Here is a 27711-nt window from a genome sequence, read left to right on the forward strand (position 1 = left end):
TTCCTTTGCCGCCTTGAAGAACTAATGAGCAGATCTTCCCACATCTCAGGATGTAGGTGAATGATGATAGGACATCATCATTCTCCTGTAAGTAAAGGTGCTAACGGAGAATGAGCTGCTCCTATACTAGGTTTTTATAGGGTTGAATTAAAAAAAAAAATTAGTTTGTAGCTATTGAATACATGACCAGACCCAGGCCTTGAATTCAGAAGGAGCTCACAGGAACGCGGCTCCTGAACCTTTTGGACGCCACCCCTCCTTCCCACTTACTTACCTTGTCCATTGAATAGTAGGTGCAGCTGCATAACAATCCCTGGATTAAAAGAACAGACAGCTAGCCAGCCACTAGTAGCTTTGCCACACCCCCAGCAGCCCTCATTAACCCCTGGAGAAGCCCACCCCACCCTTTCTCCACTTATGTGATTTGGGGCTGCAGGTGGCTTGCTGGCCTTTTGACTGGGGCGAAGGCGGCCAGGAGAGCCCCAGGTGAGCGAGGCCTGCTTGGGCTGGCTGGATCTCTAGCCAGCCCAAGCAGGCCTCGCTCACCCATGGCTCTCCTTTCTTGTGTCGGGTTGCTTTTGGCTGGGGGGGGGGGCAGCATATGCTAATGAGCTCCACCACCTATTTTTCTACAAAACGACCCCTCACCAGGTCCATGCTCTTCGGAATTTGTCCTGTGTGTCTGTCTCATTTTGGTCAACTTCTTCCCTGCTTCTGAACCGGAACCGGTCCTGGTACCAGTTTTTTTGAGCTTCAGTTGCTCGAAATCTCTGAGTACCCAAACTGTAGATTCCTACAGGTAATACACAATCTGGTACGTGCTTAATGTTTTGCAACAACAGAACACGCCACTTCAAGAATAGGCTCATGCCTTCAGGTTAAAAGAAAAAAAAACACTCTCACCGTTGATCAAACTGAAATCATCAATTTATTTTGTTAAAATTAGAATTAACGTAAACTGCCATTTGCAATTCTTCAGAAACGTGGCTGTGTCATCTGCATAAATGAGACTGGGGGAAATTAGTGTCGAGATTCCTATACTATTTTAAACTGTCCCTTTACAGTCTGCTCTCCATTATTGGTGCCCTTATTCCTACAAATAATTTCCTGGAGCTGGAACAATTATGTTGCTTGTTACAAACATTTGCATGTTGTCATAACTCTCTGACCTTGGACATCACAGATCCCAGCCTTGCCAAGAGGCTTTATAGCCTAAAAATGTGTCCAGCATGTACTTCGACTGATAGTGGTCCCGCTCCTGATCTCATGCTTAACAGGGAATTTAGAACACCCCCCCCCCTTTATTTAATTAGGTTTTAAGCATCTGGACACCTCTCTGAAAAAACACTTCTATTACCTTTCCCAGTGCTGCTTAGTAAAACTTAAATCAACATCCTTTTCCTTGGTTCACGCTAGACAAAAAACAAAACAGCAGGGAAGTCACTACCACAGCCACAATACAGAGAAGTTTCATTACAACTTGCCCCGACCCCTTACTAAAACACTATACATGCCGTAACGGCACACAGCTGCCTTTTCCTCATACAGCTTTTGCAGCAGCAGCAGCAGCTTAATAAACTTGGCTTCATCCGCATTTAGGCTACGGCTGCTAGGAGCATTTGTCCTTCCATACGGCTTTCAGAGAATTCCAGCCACAGCTTGTATGAATTCCACAACCCGCAGCAGTATTCCAATCAGTTAGGACGTTGCTTCTACATAGCACTAGTTTGGCCCCCGTGTTAACTTTCTCCTTTCAGTAACAGGGAAGACATTCAATCACTGGAATTTTGTTTCCAAGAGACGTGGTGAAAAAAAAAGAGCTCTAGGCAGAGCCAAGCAACTGGAATTTTCTCAGGCTAAGTCAGTGAAAAGCTTCAGAAGTCTGCAAGCCCCAAAACGGAGACCAATCTCGCCAGCTAATCCTTCTGAGGAGATGTCTCCGTCTGATACCTGACACGAGGCAAGGAAGTTGATTTTCAGTACAGTACCGAGTCTGGAGCTTTCATGACTGCCATGCTGCTTGTTACTGGCCCTTGCATTTCTGGGAGGAACTGGGTAACCAAAGCTGTTTCACAGAGCAGGCTGTACATAGAACTGTGGTCATCAGTCCTCGGGTGTACAAGTTGGAAGAGAAGCCCCACGGTTCCAGATCCTATCTCGTCAATTAACAGTTAACAGAGGTGTACCAACCCCTTTCAGCTGACAGTGGTGACAGCTGTAGCTGCCATTGAAAGGAGAGAACGTCCAGGGAAAGTCAAAAATGAAAGGAAGGACGCAGCACATAGTCTTTTGATTCCCCTTCCTTCTGTACAAAGCTGCTAACCGAAACGCAGGGAAGCAATGACTGCTGTTTCAGTATAGCGATATGCTTGGCATTTTCCTATGTGCAGAGGGTGCAAAATTACCAGCAAGAGGAAGAAAAAAAGCCTGTGTGTTCCTTTTCAGGGCTCTTGACTGCCATTCTACATTGCTTCCTTCCACAACCTGTTCGGTACGTGTACTCCTCTCCGCTTGCTGGAGGGGGAGGGGGTCTGCTATTTCTGTTCTCTCCTCCAGACGATGACCATCCCTTTTGCATCGCTGGAGGCCAGCAGGCTTTCATCGCAGTTAAAGCTGACGTCCAGCACGGCCGCACTATGGCCCTGCAGCTTGTTCACGATGGCCTTAGTGGCACGTTCCACGTCAAAGAAGTAGACGCACATGTCCTCACTGCCGGTCACTTAAAGAGAGAGAGAGAGAGAGAAAGAGGAGTTATTAGACGGCATCTCTCTGTAACTACAATGGGGGAGAGTGCCGTCAAGTTGCAGCCGAGTTAGGGTGACCTCGTAGGTGATAGACAGAGTTGGCTGGCAATAGCACACCTTTATTGGCATAACCAAAAGAGATATACAGAGATTTGTCAGCCAAACAACAATCCAGTATATCTGTTCAAAACATAAAACGCTAAAATATGAAGAATCACAATAAAACCTGCGTAGAATAATTTTTGACAATTTCAGCCAAGAATTTGGCAACAGCTCTTGTGCTATTGGTTATGTTGTCATTTAGTAGGAAACGGCAATCCATCCTATTTAGACTATCTTAACAGAACCTTCCAGAGATTAGTATACAGTTGGCAGTTCAATAAAATATGCTGGATGGAATCAGGCGAGCTTGACCCACGTAGACAATGTCGCTGTAGGGGACTTGAAGAAATCTCCCATAGAGAACGTTGGAGGGAAATGCATTCATCCTAGCCAGCATTAAAGCTCTCTGATGTTGCGCGTTATCTAGTTCAGATAAATATTTGGCCATTTTCCTGGCTGTCTGATCAAGTCCAAGTGAGGCAGGAGAGCAAGTATAAAATTTGAAGCTGGTTGGCTATTGCCTGCTCTCATGTAGCAACCTTGGGCTTCCTCAGTGGTCTCCCATTCAAGTACCAGCTGGGGCTTGCTTTGCTTCTGAGATTTGACAAGATGCAGGCTGGACCATCCAGGTCAGAGTATCTAATTATAGGCCCCTCACGACTGAGGAGAGTGCCTTTTCTAACCCTTTACCGTTAGTACTGGCTGCTGTTTGAAATGGAGAAGTAGGCAGGCTTGGTGAAGAATTCGCATGCACAGATGAAACTGCCTGATAACTGAACCACACCATCAGTCCATCAGAGTCAGTACTGTCTGCTTAGACTAGCAGCGGCTCTCCAGTGTCTCAGGCTGAGGTCCTTTTCATCACCTACAACTTGATCCTTACTGGAGATGCCGGGAATTGAACCTGGGACCTTCTGCATACCGAACAGATGCTCTACCACTGAGCCACAGGAACTCCCTAAATCCCAGAGCAACCACCCTCCATCCCCTTTGCAATTAAAGGTTAGGCCCATTAATATCGTACCAACACAAGCTCCTTGCCGGAAGGACATGAGCGGGCAGAAGATGCTGCGAACTGGGTGGGAGCTCTGCTGTATCTGGAAACTTCTCTTAAGCTGGAGTGTCCCTTCGTTGTCCACTACCCTGTGGGGAGGGGGGTGGGGGGAGAGGAGCAGAATCAGATGCCAAACAATCTGTGGCTAGTTATCATGTCTTCCACCCCATAAGACCAGGGGGCTTTTTAGTACTGTCTGTGTAGGCCAGGGATGGCCAAATCTGCTTAGTGTAAGAGTCAGATGTTTGAGAGCCACAAGACATGAACAAATATTACACACGTGTCTCTATTAAAACTTTTTGCACAGAAAAATAAAATACATGAGTAAGCACTTTACAACGTGACTATGCTAGAAGGAGACTTAAAAAACAACTGGGAATAACAGTTCCTGTAAGACCAGCATAGGGAAAGGTTAGGGAATTGGTTTTTGGGCACCAATGGGAGAAGGAAACACACATGTATACCGCTGACCACTGTTTGCATCATTATGCATCTCTCTTTGCCTTGACATCAAGGTTAGTAAATACAACTCCTCTAAGAGCTATGAAATGAAGAGGGAACCCTGTGCCACCATCTTTAATTCCACCCCTCCTTCCAGTGGCTTCCTCGGCTCTTGTACACTCTCCCTGCTCTAGGTTTCCAGGCAACCTCTGTAGTGGAGGAGAAGAGATTGCAAGCCTGCTTATTTCCCCCTCCTTCCCTGCTTCACACACCCCAGATACAGTTGCCTCCTATGGGCCAGTGCTCAGAGGCTGACTGAGGTCCCAATGCTAAACACGCTTAACTTGAGAGTAAACCTGCATTAAATTCCTCCTCAGTCTCCGGGAGCTGCACCCATCTGGGTGAAAGAGCTGCAGTTTGGCCACCCCCATGTAGAACTTAATGAGACTTAGTCTTATTGCCAGCACAGCAGAACCTCACCTGTACAGCAGCAGCTTGTTAATGCAAGCGTTGATAAGGAGAGAGGGGTCCCGTGCTTCTCGGCTGATCCAGGAGCGGGCTGAGATGCTGGTGATGGAGCTGCCCTCGTTCACTACCAGGCGCTTGGCCTTGGTCAGTTTTCCTTTAGGGAAGGAGGGAGAGAAGCAGGAAGCTGTGATGCAGCCAGACCAGGCCTTCGTTCCTCCACCCCTTTAGAACGCCTTTACCCCACTGCTAAACCCACTCCATCGAGGCTTCATTTAATTATTTTATTTATATCCCCCCTCCCCCCCCCCCCGAAGGCAGGCTCAGGGCGGCTCACAGGTTAGGGTCAAAAAAATGACCAAACAAGATAAAACATCGCTAATACATCAGACATAAAACAATTTTTCAAATATAAGTTAAAAACAACGTAACAGTAGATGCTAGTAGAATGATTCACGACGCAATTAAATTTCGATGGTAGCAGTACAGTCAATGTTAGATGTTCCAAGGGACCCCAAATCGCCATAGCGTGGTAGGAAGTCCAGAATGATGTTAAGTTCCGGTTTATGGGCATGGTCCGTTGCTGTAAGTTATCCTTAAGGAAAAGCAAGGTGGAAGAGTGCCCTTTTTACAGGCCCTGCAGAACTGTGGGAGCTCTCGCAGTGCCCTAACATCTTCCGGCAACTCACTCCACCAGCTGGCTAGGTGCAGCCGCGGAAAAGGCCCTGGCTGTAGTTGACTGAAGCCTAACTTCCCTAATGCTGCGGACTGTCAACAGGTTTTGAGACCTGGACCGAAGTGGTTGCTGGGCATATACGGGGAAAGGCAATCTCTAAGGTATGCAGGGCCCTGATAAAGGTAGCCCCCTGTGCAAGCACCAGTCATTTCCAACTCTGGGGTGACGTTGCTTTCACAACGTTTTCACGGCAGACTTTTTACAGGGTGGTTTGCCATTGCCTTCCCCAGTCATCTACGCTTTCCCCCCAGCAAGCTGGGGACTCATGGATGGAAGGCTGAGTCAACCTTGAGCCAGCTATCTGAACCCAGTTTCCGCTGGGATCGAAAGGTTGTGAGCAGAGCTTAGGACTGCAGTACTGCAGCTTTACCACTCTGCCACAGGGCTCCTTATCTTTTACCCTGCTGCCAAACCCACTCCATCAAGGCTTACCTGTCGCCATATCGAAGATGAAAGAAAATATGCTGCCCCTATCGTCTCCCGCCCAGAGGATCCGTCCGGGGGAATCGAAGGAGAGAGAAAGAACCCGGCCCGTGAGCTTGCTTGAGCCGCCTTTCACTTTTTTCCCCGTGGAGATGTTCACCACGTGGAGGTTGTGCTTCCCGTTCCCCACCTTGCAGGCAAGATAAAGATCTCAGTTTTTATACCGTCCCATAAAGCAGGAGGTGGAGAATGAAAAATACATATACCTTCTTCCTCACTTCCGCCCCTTTACTAGGGAGCTGGGACCCCTTGAAGGGAAGGGCTTTCATCGGTAACATACTTTCTTAGAATCATATTTATAGAGTTGGAAGGGACCTCCAGGGTCATCTAGTCCAACCCCCCCTGCACAATGCAGGAAACTCACAAATTCACAGGATCCTCATTGCTGTCAGATGGCCATCTAGCCTCTGCTTAAAAACCTCCAAGGAAGGAGAGCCCACCACCTCCCGAGGAAGCCTGTTCCGCTGAGGGATCGCTCGAACGGTCAGGAAGTTCTTCCTAATGTTGAGCCAGAAAATCTTTTAATTTCAACCCACTGGTTCTGGTCCGACCTTCTGGGGCCACAGAAAACAATTCCACACCCTCCTCTATATGACAGCCCTTCAAGTACTTGAGGCTGGTGATCCAATCACCTCTCAGCTGCCTCCTCTCCAGGCTAGACATGTCCAGCTCCTTCAACCTTTCTTCATAGGACTTGGTCTCCAGACCCTTCACCATCTTTGTCGCCCTCCTCTGGACCCGTTCCAGCTTGCCTATATCCTTCTTAAAATGTGTTGCTCAAAACTGAACACAATACTCCAGGTGAGGTTTTACCAGAGCAGAGTAAAGCAATACCATCACTTCACGTGATCTGGACACTCTACTTTCTGTTGATAAAGCCCAAAATTGCATTTGCCTTTTTAGGCACCACATCACACTGTTGAATCATGTTCAGCGTATGGTCCACTAAGACCCCTAGATCCTTTTCGCACCCCTAGATCCTTCTTCTCACCTCCCTTCCCACGCCTGCAAAAACCGGTAAGGACAATCAACCTGGGTTCTTTCAACGGGTAGCCATGTTGGTCTGCAACAGAAGAACAGCTAGATCTGAGTCCAGAATCGTCTTGGAGGCAAACAAGATTTGGGGGGAATAAGCTTTTGAGAGTCAAAAGCTCCCTCTGTCAGGTAAAGGTAGTCCCCTGTGCAAGCATCGAGTCGTTACCGACCCACGGGGTGATGTCACAACAGGACGTTTTCTTGGCAGACTTTTTGTTACGGAGTGGTTTGCCATTGCTTTCCCCAGTCATCCACACTTGACCTCCACCAAGCTGGGTACTCGTTTTACCGACCTCGGAAGAATGGAAGGCTGAGTCAGCATTAAGCCAGCTACCTGAACCCAGCTTCCGTCGGGATCTAACTCAAGGTGTGAGCAGAGCTTGGACTGTAGTACTGCAGCTTACCACTCTTCTGATGAAGGCAGCATTGAATCTTGAAAGCTTATACCCCCAAAATCTTGTTGAGTCTTTGAAGTGCTACTGGACTGAAAGTTAGCTGTTCCAATCTGGATTCTGTTCTTCTGAAACAGGAGGTGCTGTTTTTAAGCCAGAGAAAGCCTCCATCGTGGGTAGAAGGGAGAGGGGCTGGGCTGGGCTGGGCTGTCCTAGATAACAAAGGTCCAATATATTTTTGTTCATTGCCTGCTGGTAGAAAACGACCATCGCCTCTGGAGGGTCTTCTCTTTACTCACCACTGTGAGATTGTTGTTCATTGGCTGGAATGTGCAACACAGCAGCTCCGACGCATCCGGATCTGGGATCTCCCGGATGCACTTGCCGTCCTCGGTGGCCCAGATGCGCATCGTGGCATCGAGCGAAGTGGAAACGATAATGTCGTTGGAGAGTGACCAGGCAAAGTCAGAGACGCCGCGGCTGTGACCCTTCAGGACGTGCAGCACCACTGGAGGGGTGGGTACCAGCTGGCATACGGAAATGGTGCCGTCCAGAGAGCAGCAGGCTAGGAGGTGCTTGTCGTCATTGGCAAACTGGACCTTGGGCACTGGGGAGGAAGGAGGGGAGTGGAAGTTAGCCAGCTGTTGACAGAACACCCCTCCAAGAGGCTGGGGATCTCCCAGGCTTCTAAATTGCACTCCAAGTTCAAGCAGGGCCGGCGTGTGGGAGTAGGAGAGGTAGGCGGCTGCCTAGGGCGCTACCCCGCCTGGGGGCACCACCAGGCACCCCCTTACTCCCCTTGCCCCTTCCTAAGGTGCTGCTGAGCCGCTGTACTCTTTGGAGGCAGCCTCAGAAGAGCGGTGATTTAGTGCTGCCTGGCTGCTTTCAGGTTGAAAGCAGCCAGGCAGCGTGGGGGGAAGCGGCGGTGCAGCAGCACTCTTGTGCGCCAGCCATCGCTCTCTCCCCTCACGCCGCCCTGCACGATGATGCCCTCGAGGGAATCTGTGCGGAGGGGCCCGACGTGGGGGGGGGGGCGCAACACGGAGCTGCTGGGAGCGGCAGAACCCCTAGCGCTGACCCTGCGTACAAGCAGCCGTTTCCCATTCACCCCTCAGAATGTGGTTCTCTTAATTACTCTGGTTTCCCTAAGGAATGTGTAAGTGGTACTGTGGGGAAGGGAACCATCATTTGAACAGCGCTCAGCAGCACTGAAGTGTACTTAATGATTGCAGCATATCGGAACTTTCACAGCCCTCCACTTCTCATACCTTTTGCTGCCACCCCAAGGATAACAACTATCCAGACTCGCTAGCTGGTGGTGGCAAAAAGGTGCCCTCCAGTCGCAGCTGATTTATGGTGACCCTTCATGGGGTTTTCAAGGCCAGAGATGGGTTGCTCTTGCCTGCCTCTGCCCCTTGATTTCCTTGGTGGTCTCCCATCAAAGTACCAACCAGGGCAGACCCTTCTTAGCTTTCAAGAACTGATGAGATCAGACAAGCCTGGCCCATCTAGGTCAGGGCCCTTGTTAGGCACCAACGAGGGATGTGCATTTGGTATATACCAAGCCAATACATACCCCCCCAGGGCTTTTTTTGCAGAAAAAGGCCAGCAGGAACTCATTTGCATATTATGCCGCACACCCCGACATCACCATTGCTTCACACAGGGCTTTTCTGTAGAAAAAGCCCAGCAGGGACTCATTTGCATATTAGGCTACTGACACCTCCTGACACCAAGTCAGCCGGAACTGCGTTCCTGCTCAAAAAAAAAAAAAAAAGCCCTGCATGCCCCCCAAAATACCTTATTGCTACTTTGGGGGTACTTATTCAGCTGAATACAGATTAGACAATCTGATTCGGCTACGAATATAGCCATCCCCTAATAAAAGCCAATATTTATTCAGTTTTTATTTGGGCACGGCTAGAAGGCATTTAAACAGACTGCGATCTCTTTAAATGCTTTCAGTCCACTCCCTGAGTTGTGCCACCACGACAGCACAACTCGATGAGTGAAATTCTCCATTATAGGGTATAATGGAGCTGAATAAATCTGGGTTTCCCAAATATTTACCCAAATACCAATACAGGTATTCAGGAATACCAATATTTTTCGGGTCCAACAGACCTGAAAGAGGGGGGGGGGGGTTGTATACCCCACCTACCAACTTCATATCTTCTTCCTGTAAAGGAAGAACTTCCTGACCCCTGGCTTGCCCTCCGCATGCCATGAACATGACCCAGGTCTCCAAAAGGGAGATGCTGATTCAGCTACGAAAATAGCCATACCCTAATAAAAACCAATATTCAGGGGTTTTGGGGCATGGCTAGAAGCCATTTAAACAGACTGCAATCCCTAAATGTTTTCAGTCCACTCCCTGAGTTGTGCCACCAAGGCAGCACAACTCGGTGAGTGAAGTTCTCCATTATAGAGTATAATGGAGCCGAATAAATTTGGGTTTCCCAAATATTTATCCAAATACCAATACAGGTATTCAGGAATACCAATATCTTTCGGGTCCAACAGACCCAAAAAGGATGGTGGTGGTTTGTATACCCCTCCTACCATCCTCATATCTTCCTCCTGCAAAGAAAGATCTTCCTGACCCCTCGCTTGCCCTCTGCATGCCATGAACATGACTCAGTTCTCCAAAAGGGAGATGCTGCTTGTACAACCAGCCCCGCCCCCCCATGCCCTCATTACAGAATGCTTGCTGTACTCACCGGCCTCATCCACATGCTGGTCAAAGATATGGTACATGCCGGCAAAAGCGTAGTTCTCACTGAGTGTAGTATCCCCAGCCATGGCACGGCTGGCTTCTGCCACCGAAGTGGGGACAACGTTGCCTGGGGTTCTGGAGGAATACAAGATGCCAAGGTAAAGGAGGGGCACTCCACGAGCTACATTTCTAACAGAGGAGGTGGAAACAGCACAGAGGCTGTTTTCTCACAGACCTCATTTCCTGGATCGAAGTGAGAACCAAGTTCAGACGTCTTGATAATGACCACTGTTTGGTCATATGTTACATCCAGGTCTGCAACGTGGTGCCCACGGGCACCAGGATGTCCTCTGACCTCTGCTATCTTTCCTGGTGCCCATCAAGTATTTCTAGAAAGTGGGTGGGGCTGGGGGGGAGCTTTTGCTCAGTAAGGCTTCCAAAGGGCCACTGAAGATTTGGTTGGCTGTGCAGATCTTTAAGAAGAAGGAGACTGCAGATTTATACCTTGCCCTTCTCTCTGAGATACCCAGAGCAGCTTACAATCTCCTATATCTTCTCCTCCCACAACAGACACCCTGTGAGGTGGGTGGGGCTGAGAGCTTTTTACAGCAGCTGCCATCTCAAGGACAACTCCTACAAGAGCTATGGCTGATCCAAGGCCATTCCAGCAGGCGCATGTGGAGGAGTGGGGAATCAAACCCGGTTCTCCCAGATAAGAGTCCGCACATTTCACCACTACACCAGACTGGCTCTCTTTACAATGTTGCTTTGGCAGCAGCTGCCACCCCAGCACAAGAATCTTCACTTTGTGACCAAAAGTAAGCTACAGTAGGCGTTTTGAGGCTTGTTCTGCCTCCTGTGGCAGCCATTTTGTGCTGTGCCCAGAATCCCAAATGTGCTCACATGTCGGAGACCCCTGCACTACATGATCAACGAACAGCATGCAACAAAGGAGATCAATTGGGGGAAAGGGAGTTCCCCGTAACCACTTTTATCCCAGATCAAGTCTCTGGTGATCTCGTACCTCTCATCGTAAACGGCTCGGTTCATTTGAGCCTGCAGCTGGTAGGACCCTCGGCTGACGGAGCGACGGTGGCCACGGGCGCCCAGCGCTCTTGGGTCGTCATCAAAATCCTATGATTCAACAGACAGCAGTTACCTTTGCAAGCAGGATATGCTAGAACCAGGGCAGTGCTAATGTCCCAGCTGGGCAGAGATTCAGGGGAGGGAACTGTTATAACAAGAGGAACTGCAAGGCACTGCTAAAAGAAACTGGGATCTAGAATTCAGTACTTAGTTCTGCTTTTTAATTTAAAACGTTATTCATGTTTCTTCCTTAGGGAGCTCAAGGCAGCTTACAATGTAGATAAGACATAAAATAAAATACCTTTCAAAAAATGAACCCCCAACTTTCAAATACCCACTCAGGACTTAAAGAAGACACCCTGTGAGGTGGGTGGGGCTGAGAGAGCTTTTTACAGCAGCTGCCCTTTCAAGGACAACTCCTACAAGAGCTATGGCTGACCCAAGGCCATTCCAGCAGGTGGAGGAGTTAAACAAACACAGCCCTAAATAAAAGTATCCTCAGTGGCCCCCTAAAGATCAAAAGTAAGGGAGCCAGGCACGCCTCCCTGGTAACTGTGGGGCTGCCACTGAAAAGGCCCTCATATACCCACCAAACAAGCTTCTATGATTGGAGGGACAGTCGGAAGGACCTCACCCTGTGATCTTAATCCTTGGGCAAGAAGATGGGAGAAGATGGGTCCTTCAGATACCTCAGTCCCAAGCCATGCAGGTGTTTGTTTGCCAGTTTTCTAGCCCTCATGACTGCCAATACATTAGCAGAGTCTGACGAAGTCTCTGAGGACAGATAGGTTATCTCCCTGCCCTGTTCAATGCCCTTTCCTTTCTAGTCCCTTTTCACAAGCCTATCATGACTACTGGAACGAGTCTTTGCCGCCTATTTAATTTAGACCAGAATTACAGCAAGCAAGTCTTTGTAGCCTATTTAATTTAATTTGCACGTTCACAGGACATGCGAGGCCTTGATAAAGGTGGCAAAAGATGCTGTGCTGCATGGAGCAGAACCTTAGAACAGGGTTGTCAAACATGCGGCCCAGGGGCTGAATCAGGCCCCGGGCAACTGGCTGTCGTCTGCTACCTTCTCCCTCTCTCTTGCTTCCTTCTGCATCACAGCTTGCTTTGCCAGGCTTGCTCAATTGCACAGTAGAGCTACAGAACAAAGTCTCTATTTTCTCAATTGGCTGAGGCTCCTCTCTTGGGGGGGGGGGGGAAGGAGAGCTTGCTTTGCCAGGCTTTCTCAATTGCACAGCAGCGACTGCACCAAACCTTTCTTCCTTCTATTGGCTGGTCCCCTGGAGAAGGAATGAAAAAGCCAGAGCTTCCTTTGCCCAGTTCCCTGGATTGCTTGGGAGAGATGCAAAAAAAAGCACCATTGAGACCAACAAGTGCTAAAGTTTTAAGCATGTTTTACTTTAAGGATTTTTTTAAAAAAAAAAACCTTTAATTGCGTTTGTCTGTGTCCTTTATAAAGTTTATATCTCTGCTCCCTGGCACTACATTTTATGACACACACGGCCCGGCCCTACAAGGTCTCCTTTATGTCAGATCTGGCCCTCATAACAGATGAGCTCGACACCCCTGGCTTAGAGAATCTTGTATTGCGATGAATCGTGCACTTAGAGGCAAGCCAGTAGCCAGAAATTTTTAGGTAGGGGGGGCAGCAGATAAAATTTTAGTTTGGGGGGGGCATAGGGCCTAAAATGACACTTGACACATCCACGGATTTTTCTGTAGCAGGAACTCCTTTGCATATTAGGCCACACACTCCTGAGGTAGCCAATCCTCCTGGAGCTTACAGTAGGCTTAGTACTAAGAGCCCAGTAAGCTCTTGGAGGATTGGCTACCTCAGGGGTGTGTGGCCTAATATGCAAAGGAGTTCCTGCTGTAAAAAAAAAAAAAAAGCCCTGGACATCTCACAGAGCCTGAAGCATGTGCAGACAGGGAAATGAAGAATCTGTGGCTGCTGGACCAGGGAGAGAGATCTATCCCACAACGACTCTCTCAGAACGCAAATGGGAGGGAGGCGGCTTTCATGCCACAAACTAAGCCTCCCCACGCATGCACCATGTGTTCAGAGTGGCGGCAAGAGGTGGTGAGCAAAGGGGGCAGATTGGAGGACCTTCAGTGGAGGGGCCATACAGATGGAAAGGGGGTTTGAATGGAGTGGCTTGGCCCCACCTGGGCCACACTGCAGCTACGGACCTGCTTAAGAACATAAGAGAAGCCATGTTAGATCAGGCCAATGGCCCATCCAGTCCAACACTCTGTGTCAAACAGTGGCTCTATACACACACACACACACACACACACACACACACACTGTGGCTAATAGCCACTGATGGACCTCTGCTCCATATTTTTATCTAACCCCTTAGATAAAAGGGGTTAGATAGAGGGGCCATTCTCTCCTCACAGGGAGCATAACATTGGCTGCCACTCCCCACCCAAGATCAGCCACCTGCAAACTCCCAGAAAGTATGAGACACTCCCTGTCCCAAGCAGGGGACTGGCATGGCTCCGATTCCCTGGTTGCTCTCGGGCACGGCAGCCGCGGTTACCTCCATGCGGTCGAGCGTGGTGCGACTGCTTCGGACAATGCTGTTGCTGTAGGCGCGGAAGCTGCTCTGCTCGGAGAGGGGGCCGTAGCGTTGGGCCAGGAGCTGGCTGCGCAGGCGCAGGTACTGCTTGCGGATCGAGGGGTCGTAGCCAGCTTGGGCGTTGTCCCGCAGCAGCTGGCTGCGCCGGCGGATGTACTGCGTGCGGAACTGGGGGAAGTTTGGAGTGCGGTATGCGTTGTACCTGCAATGGGGGGGGGGGTGTTGGTGCATCAGCTGCTGGAAGGCCAAGCAACTAGAACCTTGGCAAAGCCTGCCCCACTCTTTTTGCCCCCTTTGGGGAGAGGGGATACCCAGTTAAATAAAAAACATTATTCTAAGTTAGCGCCAACTGAGTGGAGAGAATCTTTCATACAAGCAGAGGTGGCATTCTAGCAGGAGCTCCTTTGCATATTAGGCCACACACCCCTGATGCAGCCAATCCTCCAAGAGCTTACAGGGCTCTTTTCTGTAAGCTCTTAGAGGACTGGCTGCATCAGGGTGTGTGGCCTAATATGCAAAGGATCTCCTGCTAGAATTCCACCCCTGCGTACAAGATTCTCTGGAGTACAGCGCCCTGTTTTATTTCATTTCATCTACCAAAACATTCATGTGCAGCTTTTGGTTGGGGCTCAAGGCGGCTTACAATAATAGTTCGAAACACTTTCTCACATTACCACACAAGGGCAGCAAGACAACACTGCAGTACTGTATCGACATGCAGACAGGACTGAATTTCCTGCAGTTGCAAATCGTATGGGAAGAAGGTACGCTTGCGGTCCAATTTACTAGCTCCTGAATTCATAGCCAGCTTTTGTCTACAAAACTGTGAGAGGTGGCCTTTCCCTCTGTTTTGTTAATTTGTTGACAACTTATCTAGGACAGGTTACATGGTGTTGCCCAATCTCAGAAGCGAAGCAAAGTTGGTTAACGCTTGAGAGACCAACCGAGGAGGCTCTGCAGGGAATGGCAAACCGCCTCTGCATCTCACTTGCCTTGAAAACCCCTTGCTGGGGCCTCCATAATTTGAGTCCAGTGGCACCTTCAAGAGCAACAAAGTTGAATGCTGGGTATAAGCGTTCCTATGCATGCACGCCTTTTCATATATCTGAAGAAGTCTGCATGCACACAAAAGCTTATAACAGGAATAACGTTTTATTGGTCTTAAAGGTGCCCCTGGGCTCTGGCTTTGTGCTGTTGCTTCAGACCAACACGGTTGCCCACCTGAGTCTCTCTTTTGACAGGGCTGACTTTCTCCTGGTCAAGAAGGCCACTCCCTCTGTTGACTTCTCAGACTTGTCGCTTAGCCCCTGAAGGCTCAAGCAAAGGAAACCCCCAGTAAATAGTACATTACAGTCTTCTCTAATACTTTATCATATAATATTATATAATCAGGGGTGGAATTCTAACGGGAGCTCCTTTGCATATTAGGCCACACACCCCTGAATGTAGCCAATCCTCCAAGAGCTTACAAGGCTCTTATTTGTAAGCTCCTGGAGGATTGGCTACATCGGGGGGCGGGGGCGCAGCCTAATATGCAAAGGAGCTCCTGCTGGAATTCCAGCCCTGTATATAATAATACCAAACAGAAACCTCTCAGACAATATCAAAATAAGTAATGAACTTTCAATAGTACAGTTAGAAATTACACACAACAAAAATATATAAACATACTCCCAAGTCCATTCTTCCATAAGTCAAAACTGCTCACCAAAACTCGGTTACAAATTCTCCAGGTAGCTACATGGAAAAGTCTCTGACGGTGCTACTCATGGAGATACATGGTAAAGTATTAGAGAAGACTGTAACGTACTATTTACTGGGGGTTTCCTTTGCTTGAGATTGATTACCCCCAGGGCCCAGTGTGTTTGCTTTTTAGCCCCTGAAGGCAGCTGTCTTCATATTCAATTCGTCATCCCAACCCTTTAAACACTGATCCCTAAATCAGGGGTGTCAAACATGTGGCCCAGGGGCTGAATGAGGCAACTGGCTCTTATCTGCTTCCTTCTTCTCTCTCGCTTCCTTCTGCTTCTCATCTTGCTTTGCAAGGCTTGCTCCATCGCACAGGAGCTACAGAGCAAAACCTCCATTTTCTCCATTGGCTGAGGCTCCTCTGCCTCCTGGTGCCCTAGGGAGGGAGGGAACAAGCTAGAGCTTCCTTTGCCCTGTTCCCTGGATCCCATGGGAGAAATACAAAGAAAGCACCTTTAAGACCAATCAGTGCTAATGTTTTAAGTAAAAACAATATATGTTTAGTCGTGTTTGTCTGTGTCCTTTGAAAAGTTTATAACTCTGCTACCTAATCTAAAATAGGTACACACATGACCCGGCCTGACATAGCCTTGCCTGATAAGGTGTTATTTATGTCAGATCCAGCCCTCATAACAGATGAGTTCGACACCCCTGCCCTAAATCAGCCATACCACTCTGCCCACAGTTCTGGTTTAACAGCTCAGTCATATAATAATCAGTGTTGCGTCTGGTTCAGGTGGGCAGCTGTGTTGGGCTGAAGCAGGAGGACAAAGTTTGAGTTTAGTGGCACCTTGAAGACCAGCGAACTTTAATTCTGGGTATAAGCTTTCTTATGCATTATGCAGTTGTCATTCTTCAGATACCCAGTGGCACCTTTTAAGACCAACAAAGTAAAATTCTGGGTATCAGCTTTTGTGCGCACACACATGTCTTCAGATATGTCAGAGGCAGCGTTCCCTCTAAGCTGAGTTAAGTGTGAACTAGCTCATAGTTTTTAGCCTCCGCCTCACACATTTTTTGTCTTAGCTCAGGAAAGAAATGGCCCCAGAGCAAGCTAATTTATGCAGCAGCTCACAAAGTAGAATTTTTGCTCACAAGACTCCACAGTTTAGAGCAGGGGTGTCAAACTCATTTGTTAGGAGGGCCGAATTTGACCTAAATGAGACCTTGTCAGGCCACGCTGGGCTGTGTTGGGCTGGGCCATGTTAAAATGAGGTAGCAGAGATATAAACTTTTCAAAGGACAAAGACAACTAAAGACTTTTTTTTTAAAACCAATTTTAAATAAAACGTGCTTAAATTATTAGCACTTGTTGGTCAAAGGTGCTTTCTTTGTATTTTTTCCATGGGATCCAGGGAACTGGGCAAAGGAAACTTTGGCTCTTTTCCTCCCTCCCCATGGGACCAGGAGGGGGAGGAGCCTCAACCAATAGAAAAAACAGAGGCTTTGCTCTGTAGTTCCTGTGTGATTGAGCAAGTCTTGCAAAGCAAGCTGAGATGTAGAAGAAAGAAAGAGAGACTGAGAAGGATGCGGACAAGAGCCAGTTGCTCAGGGGCCTGATAGGAGCCCTCCGGGAGCCTGATTCAGCCCCTGGGCCACATGTTTGACACCCCTGGTTTAGATGGGATACTGGTCAGAGGGGTGGTTTCAATTCTTGCAACTGACTGAGAGGACAGTGCATAGAGGAGAGCTCTGCCCAATGAATCGCCCTGAATCAAAGCAGAATTGCGTGGGCAGCCACACATCTACAGCCTTGGATGGAGGGCAGCTTGTCTTCTGAACCATCAACTCGGGGCAATCTCCAACTCCAGGGACCCTCTCCAAACCATCCCATTGGACTTACCTTGCGTCAACAGCCAAAACCTGCTGCCAAACTGCGGCCATGCCCTTCGTCGCCACCGGCCGGGCAGGGGGGCTATTCAGCGGGTGCCTGGAGCAGTGAGGGGAAAGGGGAGTCAGTGCCAGAGAGGGGCAAAACCCGGGCATGGAAAGTGTGAAATCATCTAACTGCCCCACATGTCAGTTTGGGTGCCTAAGCAATGGTGTTCTAGGTCAGGGATCCCCAACCCCTGGGCTGTGGACCAGTCCTGGTCCGTGGTCTGTTAGCAACTGGGCCGTGAGTTGTATAATTATTTCATTACATATCACAGGGGTGGCCAATGGTAGCTCTCCAGATGTTTTTTTGCCTACAACTCCCATCAGCCTTAGCCATTGGCCATGCTAGCTGGGGCTGATGGGAGTTGTAGGCAAAAAACATCTGGAGAGCTACCGTTGGCCACCCCTGACATACCACAATGTAACAATAATAAGAAGACGACAATGACATTGGATTTATATCCTGCCCTCCACTCCGAATCTCAGAGCGGCTCACAATCTCTTTTATCTTCCTCCCCATCAACAGACACCCTGTGAGGTAGGTGGGGTTAAGAGAGCTCTTGGGGGTTTTTAAACAGAGGCTAGATGGCCATCTGACAGCAATGAAGATCCTGTGAATTTAGGGGGAGGTGTTTGTGAGTTTCCTGCATTGCACAGGGGGTTGGACTAGATGACCCTGGAGGTCCCTTCCAACTCTATGATTCTCTACCAGAAGCTGCCCTTTCAAGGACAGCTCTGCAAGAGCTATGGCTGACCCAAGGCCATTCCAGCAGCTTCCAGGACCGGATCTACATGTTTTTTGAGGGAGGGCAAAATTAAAAAATGACGCCCCCTTATGGGCCATTCTATTTTACGGTTCCATAGAACACAATGGACTCCATACCCAATTTGGCGGCCCCCCCCTCTGTCAGCGCCTGGAGCAAGCACCCCTCCCCTGCCCCCCCCCCTAAGATCTGGCCCTGGCAGCTGCAAGTGGAGGAGTGGGGAATCAAACCCAGTTCTCCTAGATAAGAGTCTGCACACTTCACCACCACACCAGAATAAAGTGCACAATTGTATCATCCCAAAACCATCACCTCCCCCCCACTCCCTGCTGGTCCATGGGAAAAATGGTCTTCCACTAAACCGATCCCTGGTGCCAAAAAGGTTGGGGACCACTGTTTTAGGTGTTCAGTTTCCTAAACTTCGCAGGGGTGGTGGCTGGGGAAATACAAGGGATTATGCACCATTCCCCCTCCCACGCTGCAGCACAGCTCTCTCGCCAGGATTTTTAGAAGCTGCAGGGAATCCATACCAAGGATGGGGGGTGATTGTGGAGACACTGTGCACCCCTCATTTGGACACCCTTCTGTTTCTGGGAGGGGAAGGAGATGAAGATTTTACCCAGTGGAGCCTGGGTGCTGTCTCCACATCCTGGCCAGAACATTCCCCATGCCAGACAGCCAACTGGCAGCCCGAGTGAAGCATCAGAACTGCAACACCCCCCTGTTCTCGATACCCTGATTCTTGCCAACAGCAGGCCGGAACGGGGGCCCGGCCTCAAGCTCAGAAAGTTGGCAGGGCCTTGGCGTACAAGGGACCAGTGTCCCCTCTAAGCTGAGTGAGCGTGAGCTAGCTCACAGATTTTTAGCCTCCAGCTCACACATTTTTGTCTTAGCTCAGGAAGGAGGACCCACCCCAGAGCACACTATCTGATGCAGTCGCTCACAACTGTAATGCCAGCAGCTCACAAAGTAGAATTTTTGCTCACAAGACTCTGCAGCTTAGAGGGAACATTGCAAGGGACCCACGACTGGTAGGGTTGCCAGGTTCTCCCTAGCCACTGGTGGGGGATGGGTGTGTGTGTTGAGCTGTGAGATCCACTTTGGGAAGCTCCTGGAGATTTGGGGATGGAGCCTGGGGAAGACGGGGACCTCAGCGAGGTACAATGCCACTGAGTCCACCCTCCAAAGCATCCCTTTTCTCCAGGGGAGCTGATCTCTAGTCTGGAAATGAGGTGTGATTCCAGGAGATCTCCAGGCCCCACCTGGAGGCTGGCATCCCTAACAACTGAAGACCCTGCCTCCCAACAGGCCATCCGGGTCTCCATGAACAGCATCTTGGGCAACAGAAGAAGACTGAAGATTTATACCCCGCCCTTCTCTCTGAATCAGATACTCCGAGCGGCTTAGTCTCCTATACCTTCTTCCCCCACAACAGACATCCTGTGAGGTAGCTGGAGCTGAGAGAGCTCTCCCAGAAGCTGCCCTTTCAGGGACAGCTCTGCCAGAGCTATGACTTACCCAAGGCCATTCCAGCAGCTGCAAGTGGAGGAGTGGGGAATCAAACCCTGTGATGTAGGTGGGGCTGAGAGAGCTTTCCCAGAAGCTGCCCTTTCAAGGACAGCTCTGCCAGAGCTATGGCTGACCCAAGGCCATTCCAGCAGCCGCAAGTGGAGGAGTGGGGAATCAAACCCGGTTCTCCCAGATAAGAGTCTGCACACTTCACCGCTCCACCAAACAGAATTCAAACAACAGAGTCATTTTGCCAGGTGGGTTGCAAAGAGACCGACGGCAACTCAGGAATAAACCGGGCCAAAGGGGAGGCGGAGGAATAGGAAAACGCCTTTCTTGAGGAGGGCGGGGGGCGCAATAAAACGGGGATGGCAACATCCAAATAATCCAGGTGGTGGTGGGGGGTGCAATTTATAGGTCAGGGGATTAATAATGGCGACCCTGTGAAAAGGGGTGGGTGGGGAGGAAGGCGTCAGAGGGGGTGGCGTTGGTTTGTTGCCATGGTGATGGGCGGAGGAAAAGAAGAAGGACCGCAGTCATTAAAGGATGCGCAGGTGGGGGGAGAGATGGAGATGCTCTAAAGAGACCTGGCTGCCATGGAGACCAGAAGATGCCCACATCGCAGGATGTGAAAGTGGCAGAATATGGGCGCGGGGGAGGGGGGGACTGCATAAAGCCATTTCCCTGGGGCCAGGGCTTGCAGAATTGCAGGGAGAAAGCAGAGGAGCCCTCCCCGGGAGGTGGACAAGGGGCTGGGGCGGGCGGGTACCTGCAGCGGCTCCCGGGCGCTCCGTCTCGGCGATGGCCGACGTCAAAGCCAAAAAAATTAAAATAAAGAGGAGAAGAGGTGGAGCTTTTCAGATCCCGCCCAGCTGCGCATGCGGCCTTTTAACAACTGAGCCGCCGCCGCCGCCGCCGCCGCCACCACCATCTCCTCCTCCTCCTCGCGCGGCGCGTTCCCACATTCAGCCCAACCCGTTGCCAGGCCGAGCGGGAGACGGCGTTTCAGCCTGCCTTCTGAGCCGCTGCCCCCCCCCCCCCACACTCCCATCCCATGTATTTGGCCAGGCCAAGGGCTCCTGAGCAAGCGCAGAGTTCATTTTCCTTCCTGGCAAAGAGGCTGTGAGCAAGGAAAGGCTGGAGAGGATCCTTCCCCAAGACAGATGTTGGGGTTGCTTCCAGAGAAAAGATGCAGGGCTAATATGGTTCTTGAGGACTCTGGTGGTGGTGGTAATATCATCATCATCAGGGGTCATTTTGTAGAAAAACAGGTGGAGCTAATTAGCATAACTCATTAGCATTTGTGGCCCCTCCCCCCAGCCAAAAGCAACTTGATGCAAGAAAGGAGAGTCCCCAGGCAAGCGAGGCCTGCTTGGGCTGGCTAGAGATCCAGCCAGCCCAAGCAGGCCTCGATCACCTGGGGCTCTCATTGGCCGCCTCCCCCCCAGCAAACTACCAGCCGCCAAAAATCACATAAGAAGTGGAGAAAGAGTGGGATGGGCTTCTCCAGGGGTTAATGAGGGCTGCTGGGGGTGTGGCAAAGCTCCTGGTGGCTGGCTAGCTGCCCGCTCTCCTAATCCAGGGATTGTTATGCAGCTGCACCTACTATTCAATGGATAAGGTAGGTGGGGAGGAGGAGGGAGGCTGACAGAAAGGTTCAGGGGCTGTGCTCCTGTGAGCTCCTGCTGAATTCGAGGCATCATCATCATGGCAGATTTATAGTTTTCAAGGGAAAAGACTTTCAGAGGTAGAAAAGAGCAAGACTCCAGGAGCACCTTCAAGACTGACAAAATTTGTGACAGGGGAGGAGATTTCGGCATGACTGACGAAGGCTCATGCCCTACTGCAGATACAGTTTGTCTTTCAGGTGCCACTGGACTCTTGCTCATCTCTGCTGCTACAGACGGACTACCAAGGAAGACTCAGCATGGGTTCTGCAAGGGAAGATCTTGCCTCACTAACCTGTTACATTTCTTTGAGGGGGTGAACAAACATGTGGACAAAGGAGACCTGATAGATGTTGTTTACCTTGACTTCCAGAAAGCTTTTGATAAAGTTCCTCATCAAAGGCTCCTTAGAAAGCTTGAGAGTCATGGAGTAAAAGGACAGGTCCTCTTGTGGATCAAAAACTGGCTGAGTAATAGGAAGCAGAGAGTGAGTATAAATGGGCAGTCTTCGCAGTGGAGGACGGTAAGCAGTGGAGTGCCGCAGGGCTCGGTACTGGGTCCCATGCTCTTTAACTTGTTCATAAATGATTTAGAGTTGGGAGTGAGCAGTGAAGTGGCCAAGTTTGCGGATGACACTAACTTGTTCAGGGTGGTGAGAACCAGAGAAGATTGTGAGGAACTCCAAAGGGATCTGTTGAGGCTGGGTGAGTGGGTGTCAACGTGGCAGATGCGGTTCAATGTGGCCAAGTGCAAAGTAATGCACATTGGGGCCAAGAATCCCAGCTACAAATACAAGTTGGTGGGGTGTGAACTGGCAGAGACTGACCAAGAGAGAGATCTTGGGGTTGTGGTAGATAACTCACTGAAAATGTCAAGACAGTGTGCGTTTGCAATAAAAAAGGCCAACGCCATGCTGGGAATTATTAGGAAGGGAATTGAAAACAAATCAGTCAGTATCATAATGCCCCTGTATAAATCGATGGTGCGGTCTCATTTGGAGTACTGTGTGCAGTTCTGGTCGCCGCACCTCAAAAAGGATATTATAGCATTGGAGAAAGTCCAGAAAAGGGCAACTAGAATGATTAAAGGGCTGGAACACTTTCCCTATGAAGAAAGGTTGAAACGCTTGGGACTCTTTAACTTGGAGAAACGTCGACTGCGGGGTGACATGATAGAGGTTTACAAGATAATGCATGGGATGGAGAAAGTAGAGAAAGAAGTACTTTTCTACCTTTCTCACAATACAAGAACTCGTGGGCATTCGATTAAATTGCTGAGCAGCCAGGTTAAAACGGATAAAAGGAAGTACTTCTTCACCCAAAGGGTGATTAACATGTGGAATTCACTGCCACAGGAGGTGGTGGTGGCGGCTTCAAGCATAGCCACCTTCAAGAGGGGTTTAGATAAAAATATGGAGCAGAGGTCCATCAGTGGCTATTAGCCACAGTGTGTGTGTATGTATAAATTTTTTTGCCACTGTGTGACACAGAGTGTTGGACTGGATGGGCCATTGGCCTGATCCAACATGGCTTCTCTTATGTTCTTACCAATGAAGATTCGTTGGGGGGATAAGTTTTCACGCACAGTTTGTCAAAGAATGGAGATGGATTTGCTATTGCCTGCTGCTGTATAGTAACCCTCGACTTCCCTGTTGGTCTCTCACCCAAGTTCTAACCAAGGCCGACCCTGCTGAGCTTCAGAGATCTGAAAAGATCAGGCTAGCTAGAACATACAAAGAGCCCTTGCTGGATTGCACCTGTGGTCCATCTACTCCAGCACCCTGTGAAACAGGGTGGATCAGTGGAGGACCGATAAGCCCTCAAAATACATGAACGCACATCAGGGCCAGTACTGGTCCATCAAGGTTCAGCACTGTCTACTCAAACTAGCAGCGGCTCTCCAAGGTCTCAGGCAGAGGTCTTTCACACCTCCTGCTTCCTGGTTCTTCTAACTGGAGATGCCGGGGACTGAACCTGGGACCTTCTGATTGCCAAGCAGGTGTTCTACTGCTGAGCTACAGCCTCTCTTTGAAAATACAGGCCAAGGCCTATCCCCTGTTCCCTCCTGGCACAAGTATTCATAGGTTTGCTGCCTCCGGATGTGGAGGTTCCCTTTAGTGACTGTGGCTTACAGTCACTCCATCGGCAAGACGGGCATCTCTTAATAATATTCCACTCTGAGCCCTCATGGGGGAATGGGCAAAATAATAATAATAAAAATAATAATAATAATAAGCCTTATCTGTAATTGCATTTACATCTAAATAATAATAATACTCCGCTCTGAGCCCTCATGGGGGAATGGGCAAAATAATAATAATAATAATAATAATAATAATAATAATAATAATAATAATAATAATAATAATAATAATAGGCCTTATCTGCAATTGCATTTACATCTAAATAATTATAATAATACTCCGCTCTGAGCCCTCATGGGGGAATGGGCAAAATAATAATAATAATAATTAGCCTTATCTGTAATTGCATTTACATCTAAATAATAATAATTATTATTATTATTTAGATGTAAATGCAATTGCCAATAAGGCTAATTATTATTATTATTCTGCCCATTCCCCTGTGAGGGCTCAGAGCGGAGTACATCAATATAGGTAGTAATAAAATCACAATAAAATCACAATGAAAACCAGTTATAATATTTAGTTAATAGTACAGCAGGATGATCCAGCAGAATGGTATAGCAAGATGATACGGCAGAAGGGTACAGCAAGGGAGGCCAGCCGATCTAACAAATACATGCCTGCTGCCTCATCCAAAAGCCTGGCAGAACAGCTCCGTTTTATAGGCCCTACAAAAGGCTAACAAGCCAGGTAGAGCCTGGATCTGCATAGGGAGCTGATTCCACCAGGTTGGGGCCAGGACTGAAAAAGTCCTGGCCCTGGTAGAGGCAAGACGGGCATCTCTTAGGCCGGGGACGGTCAAAAGATCTTGGGAGGCTGAACGAAGCGACCTCCGGGGCAGAGACAGTCCCGCGGGTATGTTGGTCTCAGGCTGCGCGAAGCTTTAAAAGTCAAAACTAACACCTTGAAACGGACCCGGTACTCTATAGGCAGCCAATGCAGGCCGCAGAGCATTCAAATGTTGAAAAATCAGGCAGGACCCAGCTGTGACTGCATCCCATAAATCTGTAGCATGTGCCATACTTCCAAGGGACTCCAGGTAGAGTGTGTGATTGTACTTCCATTTTATCATCACAACAACCCTGTGAGGTAGGTTAAGCTGAGAGAATGGGAGCTCCAAGGTCACCCAGCACCACTTTGCAGGTGAATGGCAGCTAGAATGCAGGAATCCCAGGCCCAGGCCTGGTTCATGCATGCAGGAAAATGACATAGCAAAGATTTGATACTGTTAACTGGCACTGTGTCAGAATGCAGGTGGAGGATCCCTCTCTTAAAAACTCCCTGCAAGCAGAAAACAAGCACAACAGAAAAGAACAGGCAGAACCCATCTCCCTGATGTCCTAGCTTTCCACTTGAAGGGATTTTTTTAAATATTAAAGACCGCTCAGACTTGGAACCCAACACCTGCAGTCTGAATTGGCACAGTCTATTCTATCACTATTACAGTTCCTGCTTAAGTGAACCAGGCCCCAGGATCTATACATGACTAGGAAGCAAGGGAAGGGTCCCAGGTAAATGCAGGTAAGCTATTTTTGCTGAAAGATAAGAAAAGCCCTGCTGGCTCAGACCAGTGTCCATCTAGTCCGGCCTCCTGTCTCACATGGCAGCCAGCCAGTTCCTCTGGAGAGCCAACAACAGGCATAGAGGCCGAGGCCTTCAGGAGAACATCAGAAGAGCCCTGCTGAATCAGACCAGTGGTCCATCTAGTCCGGCCTCCTGTCTCACATGGTGGCCGAACAGTTCCTCTGGAGGGCAAACCACAGGTCATAGAGGCCAAGGCTTTCCTAAGAACATCAGAAGAACCATGCTGGATCAGACCAATGGTCCACCTAGTCCAGCATCCTTTATCACACAGTGGCCAACCAGTTCCTCTGGAGGGCCAACAACAGGGCACAGAGGCCGTGGCCTTCCTAAGAACATCAGAAGAGCCCGGCTGGATCAGACCAGTGGTCCATCTAGTCCAGCATCCTGTCTCAAACAGTGGCCAGCCTATTCCTCTGGAGGACCAACAACAGGGCAGAGAGGCTGAGGCCTTCCTCTGATGTTGCCTCTTGGCTCTGGGATTCAGAGGTTCAGTGCTTCTGTGAAGGATCCTTTCAGTCACCATGCCTCTACCACTGACAGCCAGCATTGTGCACTGGTCCCAGTGTCAGACTAGGATCTGAGAGACCCAGGTTCAAATCCCTGCTCTGCCATGGAAGCTAACTGGGCAGCCTTTAGCCGATCACACATTCACAGCCTAACCTACCTCACAAGAGGATATAATGGAAGAGAATGATCTAAGCCACTTTGAGTCCCCACTGGGGAGAAAAACAAGGCATAAATGAAGCCAATATCCAATGTTTTAAAACGTAACATATGCTACGGTTGGACCTAGTTAGAATTTGGATGGAAGACCACCAGGGCTTTTTTGTAGAACTCATTTGCATACTAGGCCACACCCCCAATGCCAAGTCAGCCGGAGCTGCGTTCCTGTACGTCCTTGCTCAAAAAAGCCTCTGGAGACCCAAGGAAACTGTGGGGTTGTTACACAGAGGCAGACAATGGCAAACCACCTCTGTTTATCTCTCCCCTATCCTGGAGGCTCCAGACTAGCCTCATCACATCTCAGAAGTTAAGCAGGGTTTGGCCTGGCTAGTATCTGGATGGGAGACCACCAAGAAAGTAGGGTTGCCAGCAGGGGTGGAATTCTAGCAGAAGCTGCTTTGCATAGTAGACCACACCCTCCTTATGTAGCCAACCCTCCAAGATCTTAAGCTTTTGGAGGATCAGACAGCTACATCAGGGGTGCGCGGCCTAATATGCAAAGGAGATCTTGCTAGAATTCTATCCCTGGTTACCAGGTTGGTGTTGGAAATACCCGGAGAATTTGTGGGGGTGGATCTGGAAGAGGGTGGGGTTTGGGGAGGGGAGTATGGTACAATGCCATAGAAATCACCCTTCAAAGAAGCCATTTTCTCCAGGGGCGATGATCCAGACTCTACTAGATGGAGATCAGTTGTAAAAGCGAGGGTTCTCCAGGCCCCACCTGGAGGCTGGCAACTCCACAAAGTCCAGGGTCACAACGCAGAGGCAAACGAAGGCAAACTACCTCTGAACAGCACTTGCCTTGAAAACCCCACAGGCTGTGACTTGGGGGGGGGGGGGGCAAAATTCTCCCCATCCCTGCACAAAAACTACATTTACCAGAATCCCTTCTTCTATCAAACAAGTAGAGGGGCAAAAAAAAAAAAAAAGAGCCCCGTGGCGCAGAGTGTTAAAGCTGCAGTACTGCAGTCCTCCTAAGCTCTGCTCACGACCTGAGTTCGATCCCCAGCGGAAGCTGAGTTTTCTGATAACCGGCTCGAGGTTGACTCAGCCTTCCATCCTTCGGTAAAATGGAAGGACCCAGCTTGCAGGGGGGGAAAGTGTAGATGACTGGGCAAACCATCCCGTTTGCAAGGACAAACCACCCCGTCAAAAGTCTGCCGTGAAAACGTTGTGAAAGCAATGTCACTCCAGAGTCGGAAACGACTGGTGCTTGCACAGGGGACCTTTCCAGGAAAACAACCCTCCCCCTCCTTGCACACAGAAAACTACATCTCCCAAAATCCTTTCTTCCGTCCTCCAAGGCGAGGGGCCTCGCCCTCCCCAGCTCCCACCCCCCGTTGCAAGTGAGAATCCCACCCCTTGCTGGATCCCTCGGTGGGGATTTTGAGCCACCCTTTCAAGACGTTGTGAAAGCAACGTCACCCCAGAGTCGGAAACGACTGGTGCTCGCAGAGGGGACCTTTCCTTTCCTCTCAAGAGGAAAATATTGCCTGGCAATCTCTCCCAGCAGGGAAAGCTCAAACTTTTGCATTTCCAATGGGCTTTCCAACTGGATTTGGCTAGTTCACCCAACAATAAAATCCAGTTAGGAAAGTGCATTGCAACTGCCTGAATTAGAGCAAAGGAGGAAGTGAACAGGGAGAGCAGGGAGTGCTCTCCGCCGGCGGGGTGCCAAGTCCTCCCGGGCTCCCCAGGCCAACCGCGCCGGGGGGGCAACTTACAGAAATCGCCTCCAGTCCGCGACGTCCCAGCCGCTGGAGCTCACAGAGCTGCCCTTCCGCCTCTCGGCACCCAGCACCGCCATAGCCCAGCCAGCCAACCCGCCCGGTCCGGAGAAGCCGGC

The 27711-nt window shown here is 49.6% G+C and overlaps 1 protein-coding gene across 2 annotated transcripts; it reads right to left on the reverse strand.

The window, feature by feature from the left end:
• Window positions 1-909: 909 nt before the first annotated feature.
• Window positions 910-27711, reverse strand: WDR13 (WD repeat domain 13). Of its 2 annotated transcripts, none has more exons than XM_060252731.1 (10): window positions 27590-27711; window positions 17441-17527; window positions 13810-14050; window positions 11193-11302; window positions 10173-10303; window positions 7752-8059; window positions 5975-6155; window positions 4822-4963; window positions 3871-3989; window positions 910-2719 (listed from the first exon to the last, which is right to left on the reverse strand). In XM_060252731.1, exons 1-10 carry the CDS (start codon window positions 27670-27672, stop codon window positions 2535-2537), a joined length of 1587 nt encoding a protein of 528 aa, XP_060108714.1. In that variant the 5' UTR covers window positions 27673-27711; the 3' UTR covers window positions 910-2534. The 2 variants fall into 2 exon arrangements, with proteins under 2 accessions (XP_060108714.1, XP_060108715.1); XM_060252732.1 differs by lacking the exon at window positions 27590-27711 and adding an exon at window positions 20515-20572.

This window comes from Heteronotia binoei, chromosome 13 (genome assembly GCF_032191835.1).
Source record: "Heteronotia binoei isolate CCM8104 ecotype False Entrance Well chromosome 13, APGP_CSIRO_Hbin_v1, whole genome shotgun sequence".
Taxonomy (NCBI): Eukaryota; Metazoa; Chordata; class Lepidosauria; order Squamata; family Gekkonidae; genus Heteronotia; species Heteronotia binoei.

Bases quoted from the DNA above. Each gene is read 5' to 3' on its own strand.
- WDR13 (XM_060252731.1), bottom strand. From the start codon at position 27,672: ATGGCGGTGCTGGGTGCCGAGAGGCGGAAGGGCAGCTCTGTGAGCTCC. The intron at 6,156-7,751 runs GTGAGTAAAGAG...CTTGCCTGCAAG, and splicing joins TGAACAACAATCTCACAGTG to GTGGGGAACGGGAAGCACAA. The intron at 4,964-5,974 runs GTAAGCCTTGAT...CCTTCCCTAAAG, and splicing joins CATCTTCGATATGGCGACAG to GAAAACTGACCAAGGCCAAG.